Source organism: Oryctolagus cuniculus, chromosome 1 (assembly GCF_964237555.1).
Source record: "Oryctolagus cuniculus chromosome 1, mOryCun1.1, whole genome shotgun sequence".
NCBI lineage: Eukaryota > Metazoa > Chordata > Mammalia > Lagomorpha > Leporidae > Oryctolagus > Oryctolagus cuniculus.
In genome coordinates this window covers 202,700,175-202,713,081 of record NC_091432.1, presented here as the reverse complement: position 1 = coordinate 202,713,081, position 12,907 = coordinate 202,700,175, and the positions used below count along the sequence as shown (strand labels likewise).

The following is a 12,907-nucleotide window of genomic DNA, read 5'->3' as shown; positions in this document are numbered from 1 at the left end:
GTAGGCAGGGAGGTGTGCGGCCCCTGTGTGGAGGGAGAGACAGGAGCATCACCCTGCTGTCTCAAAGGAAGACCGCACAGGCAGCAATGCGACAGTACCCCAGGAAGTTTCTTCATGTTTTGACATTTAAAAAAAAAGCGACATTGGAGCATGCATTTGGCCTGGTGGTTAAGACACCTACAACCCCTATCAGAACGCCTGAAGTCCCACCTCTGAGCTCCATTCCAGCTTCCTGTGAAAGTGAAAGTGCACATCGTGGGAGGCAGCAGGTAATGGCTCGAGGGGTTGGGTTTCTGCCGCCCAGGTAGGAGGCCTGGATTACATCTCTGGCTCCTGGCTTTGGCCTGGTCCAGCCCTGGCTATGGCAGGTATTTGCAGAGAAAACCAGCAGATGGAAGACCACAGTCTGTCTGTCTCGTCTCTGCCTCTGTGAATCTGCATGTGTGTGTGTGTATATGTGTGTTTCTGCCTCTCCAGTAAATTGTTAAAAATCAAAGTAGTCATCAGGGAAATACCGCACCTTGCTGAGCCTCCTAGCACTCACTCTATGGTTTATTCTTGTTATTGTTGTTCTCATTACTAAGGAGACACTCAGTCAATATTTGTTGAATGAATGCATAAATAAACGACTCCCAGGCTACTGGCCGGGCAGGGTTGCCATTGACTGGTAGAAGGACCAGAGGCAACAGAGTAAGTCTGGAAGGAGAGGAGAGCAGGACGTTGCTTCTACCCACGTATCACATAACAGGGCACTCTGGGCAGGCTTAGGCAGGGGGATAATAAATCTGTGTAACAGTCATTGTGGCACGTGCTGCTGTCAATCAGAAGGAATCTAGCCATAGTGTCAGGGCTGAGTCTGGGAGCCCCTGCTGAGCCAGATGACAACATTGTGTTGGTTGGGTTACAGGCAGGATGAGCACAGGGCAGGGCTGCTGGGAAATTAGGGCTCGGGAGAGCCGACATTCCCCAGGCAGCAGGTAGAGCTGTTAACTGTGTCCACGGTAAGTCACAGCTCTGGACGTGCAGACAGGCAGAGAAACCAGGCCGGGGGGAGAACCCCAATAGCTCCTGGGAGACGCAGGCCAGGGATAACGAACACTGATTGGAGCCTTACTCTGGGCCAGAACTCCATTCCCAGTGCTTCCAATGAATTAACCCAATGGAGAGAAGTTCCCCTGATTATCCTTATGTTATAGATGAAGAAACTGGTGTATAGGAAAAGATTCCATAGGAATTATTTTCAAGAACTAAGAGATTTTCTGTACCTTGCCTATAATTACATAGTAGGTGGCAGAGGCAAGCTTTGAACCCAAATACCTCTGCACACTTGCCTGTAAGTTGGAGCACAAGGAGAAAGGGGAGGCAGTCAACCAGTAGCCATCAAATGGCTTTGAGGCGGCTTAGTAGCATCCCAGTGACCCAGGAGTTAAAGGTCTCTCTCTAGAGTCAGCTAACACACAGATCCTTGTCCCAGATCCTTGTCCCAGCTGGTAGGTTTCTGAGTTGTAGGATAAAGTTTAAATGCCTCGCCCTAGAATTCAAGGCTGGCATGATCTCACCTCTGCCTATCCTCCACCCCCACCAGACCCCCACCCCCAAGTCAGCCCTTTCCTGCTGCTCTGTGTGGAGGCATCTCTCTCTCTCTCTCTCTCTCTCTCTCTCAATCCTCTCAACCTCTGTGTGCCTGTTTTCAGGCCATTGCCGCTCCAGCATGCACGCACAGATACACACTATTTGGGATGGAGGAATTGTTCCTTCTGCACAGCTCATCTCTGGTAGGGCTGCTCAGCAGAGTCATGGGCACAGGCACACCACACGAGTAGGACCCATCCAGGTCATTTGCAGGAACCGATACACTCCCAGAGGGGAGAGGAAGCCTTGTGGGGGTGGCGCAGTGATGCAAGGCTGGGGCTGTCTGCAAGCACCCCTGCCACACAAGGAGTCTTTCCTTGGTTGGATTGAAGGGATCATATACAAAGAAAAGCAGCGCGTGCGCACACACACACACACACACAGGTGCATGGTGTCGTGTGCCTCTGCATCCCCTGTTCTTCCTGGTTCCAAGGCACTTACACATACAGTAAGTATCTGGACTAATACTCAGCTGTCCTGGATTGCTGATCCTTCCTAGAATTCCACACCTCTCCTACTTTCACCCCCAGCAGGCTCATGTGAAACAGTGCAGGCCACAGAGTCCAGAGGGGTTAGGAAACCTGAGGGCGGTGCCACATCACACGGCCATGTCCAGGTCAGTGGGTATTGTCCTGTATCTTCTTGGTGCTGTCGCCTTGCTACCGTTTCAGTCCCCTTGCTCTTCTGCCCCCTTCTCGTGGGGCCTGGCTCTGGTGTGGGCGGGCAGCTGTTTCTGTCCTGCTTCCTCTGCTGCTTCGGACCTGTGGCGGCTGCAGGCTTCGGATCTTGAACATCTTGAGGGTCTGCCCCAGGTACTCGGAGCAAGCACTCCAAAGACCTGAACACTTTGAAGATAGCTACTTGTGGCCATCCTCCTTTCCTTCTTACGCCTGAGAGCTGCTTCCTAGCCTTCAGGTCCATTCCAGACTTCCAGGCACAGAGCTCCCTGCTAGGCATGGGACCCTTGCCCGTTGGGCTTCAATCGTGTGATAAAATCCCTATTGGGGTCAGAGCGGGGAGCATGAGAAGGTGGGCAGGTGTCGAGGATGGAGGCACACTGCAGATGCACCAGCCATCGGCAGGAGCACCAGGGTCGACCTGGAGTGACTGAGGCGTGCCCGAGATGGGGCAGGGCACGAACACGGCCTGGCAGAGGAGCCCCTGTGGCTTCCTAAGTGACCACGAAGGCTCTGGGCTGCGGCCGGCAGTCACGTGGTAGGACAAGTCAGTGGGGATGTTGCATGCCAGCCGGGCCAGGGATTTCCACAGTCTTTCTCAGGTCTGAGTGGGGCTGTGACTGAGTCAGGGCCTGCTTCTGGGACGGCTGCTTAAACCTGCTCCAGGGCGCGAAGAGGGCCAGGAGCCAGGACTCCTGGTCTTCCAGTTCCTCCCTGAGTCTCCATCCCACCCTGCCCCTTCCACGGCCATACAGGCTCTCCCTGGAACGGGTGGCATCTGCCGTTGTGACCTCAGGTGCTCCTGTCCCCCACCCCTCCCGGGGCCGTGATTCCCATTCATGACACCCTGTCACCCAGCAGGTATGCTGGTCCTCAACTCCCCACCTCTGGGGCTTCTGTCTTCAGTCCCTGACTTGCTGTGGAGACTCTCACTGCTCTTCCATTTGGGAAGCCCCTAAGTGGAGGTTCCGGCTGCTGGGTTGTGTTGTTTTTTCCTCTCCTTTAACTTCCTTCCTACTGCATCCACTGTGAGAGCGAGTTCACTTCGCTGAGTTTCTGGGCCAGCCCAGCTGAATGGCAGGAAATATCCCAGCAGCCCTCTTGCCTGGTGATTCTGTTTCACCTACAGGGAGTCACGCACGGGAGCTGGGAGGGAGCTGGGAGGAGCCTCGCACAGCCGCTCCTAGGAAAGATCTGGAATGAGACAGAGCCTCTGTCGGAGTCCAGCCCTGCTGCTCTCAGCTCTGGGACCGGGGGCATGTCTGCACCTCCACTTTATTTTTTCCCCCTCATTTGCAAAGTGGAGATAACAATACTGACCTTGCTGAGTTATTATAAAAAGCAAATGGGATCTAGAGTGAGTCTGATGTTCAATACCTGGGAGCTGACTTATGCTTGTCTTAGGCTAACTCCCTTAAGAGACAGAGGCAGACACGCCCCAGGTCATACCCTGAGACAGTGATGGAAACACACCTGGGTCCCACTCCGAGGCTCTTAGGTCCACCTGACACTGCCCCCACCAAGTGAGATGACAGGCAGCAGAGCAGATGAGCATGGTGGGAAAATCTTTCTAGTCTCTGATCCCCACGTGAGGGCTGGCACAGGTGGCAGAGACAAGATAGCAAACCCACCCCAGCCAGCTTCCACACCCGCGGTGGAGAATAAAGGAGCTGGGGGAAAAGTCAAACAGAAGAACGTGCCTGGAAAAGATGTTTTTTATGTTCACTTACATGGAGGGAAAAAAAATCAAAGTATACAGCATGAAGATAATGCTCAGAAAATCCACCCTCTGAGCCAGTCAGTTTCAGTGGCAGCTGTAATTCAAGAATTGCCAAATGCAAGTCATAGAATCGGGGGGTGGGGGAGAGGGTGGGGGTGGGGGTGGGGAGGAGAGCCGCCGAGGACAAGGTGGTGATTAGGTACTATTTCTCTTCTAGTTTCAGATAATTTGGAGTTTCAACTTTTCCAGTAAGTCAGAGTCATATAAACAGATGCCATAGCAAAATATGATTGTGTACAAATAGATGACTCCTGAAGCATCATGGAAATACTATTTTAGGGAAAAATATTAAAGTCTGGTAATAACAGAAAACACAAATAGGATCATTCGAGCAGTTCTGTTTCCTTGTATGAACAGCAGTTGTAAATGATAGAAGCATGTGGAAGAAGGAAGCACTGGGTTTGCACATAACTTAGAATGGGGTAACATCTCCAACACTGGCTTGGTAAGAAAACATGGAAGACATCTTACACTCAACAACAATGGCTAAAAGAAGGACATCACTGTCTGAAAAACGCAGTGGGCAAAATGCCATGGCTTTTTGTTTTCAACTCGCCCTTAACCGTGTTGGGATGTGTTCACACCGCGTGGGTTTCCTGCGGGATCTAGCACCGATATATGGATCAGATTTTGCTATTGATCTGAGTCCTTTGTGTCTTCAGTATTGAGTGTATTGAGGTATGTTTTCTTTGGTTGCTGTTGTAATGACTGTGTAATAAAACATGTAATATTTACAACATTTAGACATTTCAGATTTCAGTGTCAACTCTTCTTCACATCAGAAACATTGGAAAACTCTCTCAGAAGCATCGGAAGGTCATTACTTCCTAGCATCTGTCATGAAACTGTTTTCGATACACAGAACAATCAGCCGGTTGGCACAGCTGTAGGCTTTCTGGTCCAGGATCTTCCCTGTGCTCAGCGGGGAGGCCAATCCGGTGACGGCCACGTCCGAGGTTCGCCACGCTTCACAGTACTTGTCCACAAGACGGACGCCATGCGTGCTGGAGCCGTGCCAGACGACCTTCTGGGGCCTAGAAAGTCATGTTGTCATGTTATTTTTCCAAGTGACACTTTGGTGTGGTATATCTCCGTGAGCAAACTGGCACACATCTAGTGAATCAAGTCAACTCGTTAACCCTGTAGGGACACCTCTCTCTCTCTCTCTCTCTCTCCCCCTCCCCTCCAAGTCCTTCCAACTTTCTGAACACAGGCTACCCTGGCCATACCCAGCTTTCATGACTCGGAGCCCTGCTCGCTACATTGCTTGGTCTTGAGTGGCTCCTCTCATTCTCTGCCCAGGTTAGTGTCTCATCCGTCAGACTCCATCACTGGCCTCTCCTTGCACACAGCCTCCTCTGATTCTACCCCGAAGCAAAAGCGATTCATTTCGTTGGACCTGGAGTTGCTCTGGCTCCCGGCGCAGCTGACCAGGGGCATCCCGTTGCCATGCCCGGGACCCCAAGAGGGCGTCCACCTCCACTTACCAAGAAGGATCTGCCATGATGTCTCGACCGTCGAAGGAGTAAATCGGAACACGTGCGTTGAACTGACCTCCATGGCCAGAAAAAATCGAGTCCCAGTTATTAAAAAGTACTTGGCCCTGTGGCGACAAAACACCACATTAGAATCCTTAATCCATCAGCCTGCAAATGAACTCGAGTTTTCCGCATTCCACCTCAAATGAAAGTCCCCACCCACGAACCCAGAGACTGGACATCGTGGGAACTCCGGAAATGTTCCTGGTTGGATTTTATAATCTATCCTTGAGTTCTTCTTTAAAAATTACCTTAATTTCTGGAGTTAAATTCTCTTAATATATGCATGTCTAAGGCTCTTCCCCACGCGAGGTATGCTTCAGGTCTTGGTTTTATTTATTGTCATCTTAAAAACTTTTATGCATGTGTACTGAGATTTGACTCGGTGCCAGGCTTTGCCCCAGTCTACACTGTGGGTGATACGGTCATGAATCTCAGTCCCTTTCCTAAAAGGTCCTGTTCTCTTATGGAGAGAGGGAGAAATGCTGATTATTCCAGTGGGCAAAGGTGGTTGGGATAGAACCAGGGAGAGCGGATGGAAGGTGCTGGCTATGGGGTCAGGGTGGAACTTGCCCGCCTGTAGCTTCCAAAGTGGGGCACTAGGGTTGCAGGGACAGGAGGGTCTCAAAGCTCGTTTGAGATCTCCTTAGGCATCAGCACCCAGGATGTAGGTATGAGTAGCAATAGAACCAGGATACATGTGGGCGGCAATAGAACCACCTCTCTCTAGCCTTACAGGAGCTGACCAGTGCCATGGTATAATGGAGTGGTCTTGCAGGGCTCTAATGTCTGCCATGCTCTGGCAGCTTGGATACCTAAGAGTAGCAGGCCAGGGTCCTGGTCCCCTGCCCCTGAGCTTGCCCAGGAGCTGCTCAGCTGCTGCCTTCTGGGAGGCATCCTCGAGTGCTGCCAGGCACAGGGGTCAAGGACACTAATTTTAGTTGGCCGTGACTTTGAGCCAAGTTTTCTCATCTGATAGACTGGAAAAGGAATAATTCCCATTTTTCTTGGAAGTATCTATTAATATAATAAAGTGCTCTGTAGTAAACAAAAGAGGTTATTGTTCTCCATCCTGTCTGTTCCAGCAGCCGTGGACCAAGCAAGCAGGAAAGGCCATCATAAGCACGAGGAAGTGGAGGTCCAGAGAGGACGAGTGACCGCACAGAGCCAGGGAGAGAGCTGGGCCTGGAGTCGACACGCCTACTCTGTTAACATCACGGCAGTGGCTGCCAGTCCCCGGGGGCCCAGTGAGTCCGAAAGGTAAGGGAATCAAGTGTTTGGCTTTACCTTGAGGTTCACTATAGGAAGGCTGTATCGCTCTGCCTTCCTCACAATGGAGGAGAGATCTTGCAGGTGGGTGGATAAGAAGGCTCGGTAGGTTGACAACAGGCCTGCAGCCCTGGCCTGCTGGAAGCACTGAAAATCAGCTCGAATGTCCCCTGAAAATGGCGTGTTCAGGGCCACCAGGTGCAGCTGAGAAAGTAAGGGAGAAAAGACAGCACAGTGAAAGGCAAATCCAGCCCTGAGAAGATCCAGACTTCTCAGGGCTTACTGCCATGTTCTTATACCAGCATGTGTCCTTTGTATGAAAACCACGTCACGTCACAGGGGTCAAAGTGCTCAGCTGGCTGTTTGGGAGGTGGCGGCAGTGTGGGTGCAATTACAGGTGACTACTTAGTCTCCATTCCTGTTAGGCGTTGTCAAAATGTACTACAATGAATATGGACTGCTCTTGAGTTTATGAAACACTAATTTTAAAAAATCCATCCCTCCTGCCCTACGTTCTTTCGGGGCTCTCTGAAGGGCCCCCTTCCACATGCTTCTCTCCCAACTCCCCTCCCATTCCTCATCGGACAGCAGCCCGTGAGCCCCTGGGTTGCCTCGCTCTGGTTTCTAAATTTGAAGGACACCTTTCAGTTCTTTTTCTGGACCGCCTGGCAGCCTCTGACGCCGCTGGCCACACTGCACTTGGCATTCTTTCTTCCTCCCTGGCTATGGCTTCTCAGTCTCCTCGTATTTCTTCCATCAGCATCTTTTTTGTTTTTGCTCCTCATAGTCCAATCCCTCTTTGCTGGACAGACCCACTTTCAGGAGCCCCCACCACTCCTGGGACCATTGCTCTGTCTCCAAAGGCTGCGATGTCCACGCCAGCAGAGGGCTTCCAATCTCCATCTCCTATTCCCTTCTGGTGGTCTCCACTCAGGCATCCCGCAGGTGCCTCAGACTTACCAGGACCCAAGTGAGGTCCTCCTTGACCAATGGTGGCCCTGTATGAAGCACGTGTCTAGTGTCTGTCAGGTTCAGGCCTTGTTCTTTGGAAGCACACCCGCAATTCTTGCCAAAAGGAGGGCCCTTGGGATCTTCGTTTAGTGGTAGCCCCTTCCAGGCAGACTTCCCTGACCTTCCTCACACTCTAGCACCCGATGGCTGTCTCACCCAAACACCGCAGTGCATTGTAATTGTCTGTTTTGTGTTTGTCACTCTCATTAGTCCGTAAGCACCCTGTGCACCCAGTATGAGGCCTGGTAGAGCAGGCACACAGCTCCAGTGCATGCTGGATAAGCGTGTGGATTGTACTTACAGCAGGTCTCTCATAATTGGCACTCAGAACAGGGTTCAGTGGAGGTTGAGGCTGAGGCTGATGTGGCTGTTACAGAAAACAAGAGAAGAATCAGTTCCGACTGTGGACTCAGTGCCAAATGCCAGGGTGCTAGCAGGGAGACGTTAAATAGTCTGTCTTTAACCGTGAGGAGTTTTGTGTTAGAATGAAAAAGTTGGCCTCAGAAAGGGAGGAGCATGTTCTGAAGCCTTTTACAAAGAGCGCCAAATCAAAGAAGCAGAGACAGGTTTCATAGCCAATCTGCTCACTTCCTGGAGCAAACCACCTCTTCAAAGTCTCAGTTTCATGATCTGCAAAATGGGTATGATAGCACCTGCCTCAGAGGGTTGCTGTTGGGGCTAAAAGATGCACCATGTCAGTTGTGCACGATTCTAGAATGCCCATGATTTACAAGACAGAGAGTGTCAAGACCTAAAGGGTTGTTGGAGATCACTCATGCCAGACACTGATTTCACAGAGGAGCAAACTGAGGCCAAGAGGAGGGAAGGCCTTGTCCCAGGAAGATTCAGCTACTGCATGGGGGTGGGCAGCAGGTCTCCAGCCTCTGGATTCAGTTCTCCTGGCACTTTGTGGAGCGAGAACATTTTATTGGTACCCAGTAACCTCAGGGAGCCGCCCAGATTTAAACCATGCAGAGCCGGCTGTCCTGTCTGGAAAGCAGCGAGCTGGAGACCCCAGGGCACTGGGAAAGCACTGATGAACCGAGGCAGCGGGGCACAGCCGGGAGACTACTCACGTTGCTGGAGAGCGCAGGGGGCGGAAGGCTGTCGGCCGGGATGGGGATCAGCTCCCCCAGCTGGAAGGGAAGCAAGACATTGACAGTGGGACCACCACTAGAAACTGTTTGCCTGTGTTCAACACAGACGAGCGGTATTTGCAGGAGTAGACGGCTATTTTCGTAAGGTGCCTGGAGGCAGGTTGTTAAGGAAAGTGCTGGGAATTACCTGTAGTTTTTTCCAGCCATCTCGGACGCGAATGAAAAACTCAGCGCTGTCCTTCAGGTAGATGAACGTCCCCTCTATCACCAAGTGTGCGTGCCGCAGCATGTCGTCCATGTTGCTGAGTGCTGTGACCTGCCAAGAACACAGCTGCTCTCAGGGGCATCGTGGCACACATTGGCCACTCGTGGAGCCAAACAGGAGCCACCCTCCCATATCTGATAGAAAGGCGTAGTGTACACACGGGGATCTAGAGCTTCATTAATAATGAAAGGATGCTCGTTTTTCCTAAATTGTTTATTTATTGGGGAGGCAGAGTGGGAGATACAGAGATGGGGTTGGGGGAGAGAGAGAGGGAGAGAGAGAGAGAGGGAGAAGGGGGGAGAGAGAGAGAGAGAGAGAGAGAGAGAGAGACTCCATCTGCTCAGCCCCAAATACCTACAATGTCCAGGGCTGGACCTGGCTGAAACTAGAGCTAGGAACCTAATCCAGCTCTTCCATATGGGTGCCAGGAACCCAACTACTGCCTCCCGGGTCTGCATTAGCAGTAAGTGAGAATCAGGAGCCAGAGCTGGGGTTGAATCTGGGTGCTCTGACATGGGACATGTGTCATAGCTGGTGTCTTAACCACTAGGCTCAATGTCCACCCCAGGACGTGCTTTTTGGGAAAACAAAGCACATAGCACTCTGAAACACAACACTGCATGGCTAGAAATGAATTAAAACAAATAAGAGAGTATCTGTGAGTACAAAGACGTAACAGCAGGGTTGAGTTCTGGCATTAGCAAAATCATCAGTAAGTTGCGCTCTTTCCATTTTTAAGCTGTTTGGTGGCACGAGCACTGGTCCACAGTGTCACCTCATGCTGCTCCTCAAAGACGTCCAAAAGTGAGCGGCCATGCGTCGGCCTTGACTCTTTGCCGTCCCACGGGGTAGGTATAAAATTAAATACTCCTTAGAGAGTGGGGGCCTCTAAATTCTCTGTCTAGAACACTGACAATGATCAGCCAGCCATTTGGCCTATCTGAAGCAGACTTGAAAGTCACAAAAATCCATTGAATAGCACCAAATCTCAAAGAACTGTCAGCTAAGACAGCTTTTATTTTTCATTTTAAGTGAGGAAGATTATAAGTAATGTTCACCTAGCTTTGAAGGTAATGACTTTGTGCATCAAAAATGGCTTAGAAATCCCACATGTTACCAAATGTGAAAATTCCTATCACACGCTGGACAATTCTCTCGTAAGTATTTGAACCAGACACTGCCGTGTGGCACGTGGGCATCCCAAGCAGGGATGGGACTTAGCCACTGTGCCAAATGCCCATCACCAGTTCTTTTCCTGGCAGCCAGTTTTTCTGATTAGAATCCAGTAAAGATCAAAGAGCATCTGTGGGACTGCTGACATCCTCAAGAGATATTCTCCATCTTTCTGCCACGTACAATAACCCCAGAGTCCTGTGCCCTGCTCTAGTGAACTGTGGAATAGCAAATGTACTCGAGGCATCCTTGGCAGAAGAGGGAAGGCTGAATTACCCAGGGCACATCTGGCTGGCAAAGGACCTGCTGTGATATTGTTTATAGGCTTGTGCTTGGGGCTGGTGCTGTGGCACACCTGGCTAAGCCACCACCTGTGACGTCGGCATCCCACATGAGGGCCAGTTTGAGTCCCAGCTGATCCATTCCCAATCCAGCTCCCTGCTAATGCACCTGGGTAAGCAGTGGAAGATGACCCAAGTGGGATACCCAGATGAAGTTCTAGGCTCCTGACTTCAGCCTGGTCCAGCCCTGGCCATTAGAGCCATTGGGGAGTAAACCAGCTTATAGAAGATCTTTCTCTCCCCCTCTGTAACTCTACCTTTCAAATAAAATAGTAGTATGAAATATGTAGTAAAAGATACATACATATTCTTGAGCTTATGGAATGTATATATTATGAATGGCTCTTACTATAGCTTAGTCAATTAAAGATTTGAAGCATAGAATGTAGATCACAAATATTTTCCTGCGTCTTTTTTATTTAAGAAGCCATCTGAATAGAAATAATACCTTCTGTGATTTGTGGAGCTCTACTAATTTGTCACAGAATCCTAATTCCAAAACAAAAAGAGTGCTAGGCTCTAAACACTGTTTTAAAGTTTTCAGGAAACCCATATGAAGTAGGGTAATAACAGACACGCAATGCTACTCACCAAGTTTCTGGTTCCTGGAAGCCCTGGCTGCCCTGGAGGGCCAGGTGGACCAGGCAGGGCCACGGCTAAGACAAAGCAGAAAAGGAAAGTTACAAAAACACACTCAGAAAAGTGCCTCTGGTGTCAGTGGGTCACCTCACTCCTGTGTTGCGAGGTATCCCACCTTGCACCTGCACCCTGGGTGTTCGGGCCCCAGCGTATGACTTGGGCTGCAGAGATGGTCCAGGGAGGAACTGAGATTCCCATCACTCTGGATCAAGCCACACTGAGCACTTTTCAGTTTTGTAAGTGAATAAATTCTTCATGCTGTTGTTTGTAAGAGACAGTTGAAGCTGAAGTTTCTTTCCCGTGTATGCAAACGTGTTTTGACTCATTCAACTTCTTCCTCTCCAGAGCCAAGCATGTGACCCGTGAACAGAGGAAGCAGGCTCAGAAAGAGGAAGCGAAGGTTCTGGGCTGTGGGAGGAGGCGCGGGGGGGGGGGGGGGGTGTAGTACCAGGAGCCGTGACCTTGGGGCTGGGAGACACAGACCCAGGTCCCTGGGCTGTCAGCTCCCAGCTGGGTGATCTTGAGGAAACCACAGCTCTGTGAACCCGTTTCCTCAACCGTGAAATGGGGACAGGCATTGCTTCTTCACCGGGCTGTGGTGAAAACAAGGGCAAACTGTCCAGCATTCAACCAGGGCTTCTCAGCCTTTGAGGAGTCACCGTGCCTTTGGGAGCCTGACCCAGGCTCCACAACACGCCTGCACACACACACACCCACACAAGGTTCTACAAAAGTGAGATGACAGATCCCAGAGGCACATTCCTGACTGCTCCAGGAGCCCTTCCCTCAGGCAAACATAAAGTAGGCACATAATACCTATTCCTTTGCCCTTTTTCTACCTCTCCAATCCCCTGCCACTCAAAATATCTGCCAAGTTCTCTGCAGAGTTAAAGATACTTTGACAAGTCCCCATAAAGTCACTGCATATGATTCCTCAGGTCATTGCACACCAAGTCTTTAGTTCCAACGAGGGACTTGAACATCTATACATAGGTGATGAATGTCTGGTGGACAGAAGAACAGAGAAGGACTTGCATTTGGATCCCAGCCATGCCTCCTACTAGTATTTGTGACCTTGAATAAGTCTCTTAACCTTTCTGAGCTCAGTGTCTTCATCCATGAAATGAGTTTTAGAATAATATCCATTTTATCTCCCCAGGGTTGCCGTGAAGATGAGAGGGGATAATGGCTATGCAAGTGTTTTGTAAACTGTGAATTACTGTCCATCATGTGAAGGGCAGTCCTTGCTCAATGCAGCAAGGTGCCCTGGGGTAGCCCGGCGCAGTGCTGCTCAGGGCCACAGACTCTGCACCCTGCACTCACACTGCTCTCTGCCTCTGCCTCTTGCAGCTCCTACTCAGCGCCAAGGCCACGTGGGCCTCTCTGGCTCCATCTACCTGGCATCTGCTTTCTTTGCAAGGCCAGTATCCTTGTACCTTCTCTTGGGCTCTTCCTCCTCATCTCCACAACCATCTGGTCCCAAAA

The 12,907-nt window shown here is 50.7% G+C and overlaps 1 protein-coding gene across 1 annotated transcript in view; it reads right to left on the bottom strand.

The window, feature by feature from the left end:
- Positions 1–4,006: 4,006 nt before the first annotated feature.
- Positions 4,007–12,907, bottom strand: part of COL15A1 (collagen type XV alpha 1 chain) — a 112,339-nt gene continuing 103,438 nt past the window's right edge. Inside the window, exons 37-43 of the mRNA XM_051843674.2 lie at positions 11,375–11,439; positions 9,192–9,320; positions 8,984–9,043; positions 8,209–8,274; positions 6,915–7,100; positions 5,577–5,692; positions 4,007–5,123 (exon numbers count right to left, since the gene is read on the bottom strand). Of these exons, the coding sequence (XP_051699634.2) occupies positions 4,910–5,123; positions 5,577–5,692; positions 6,915–7,100; positions 8,209–8,274; positions 8,984–9,043; positions 9,192–9,320; positions 11,375–11,439 (836 nt within the window). The 3' untranslated portion in view covers positions 4,007–4,909. The remainder of the gene's footprint in view (positions 5,124–5,576; positions 5,693–6,914; positions 7,101–8,208; positions 8,275–8,983; positions 9,044–9,191; positions 9,321–11,374; positions 11,440–12,907) is intronic.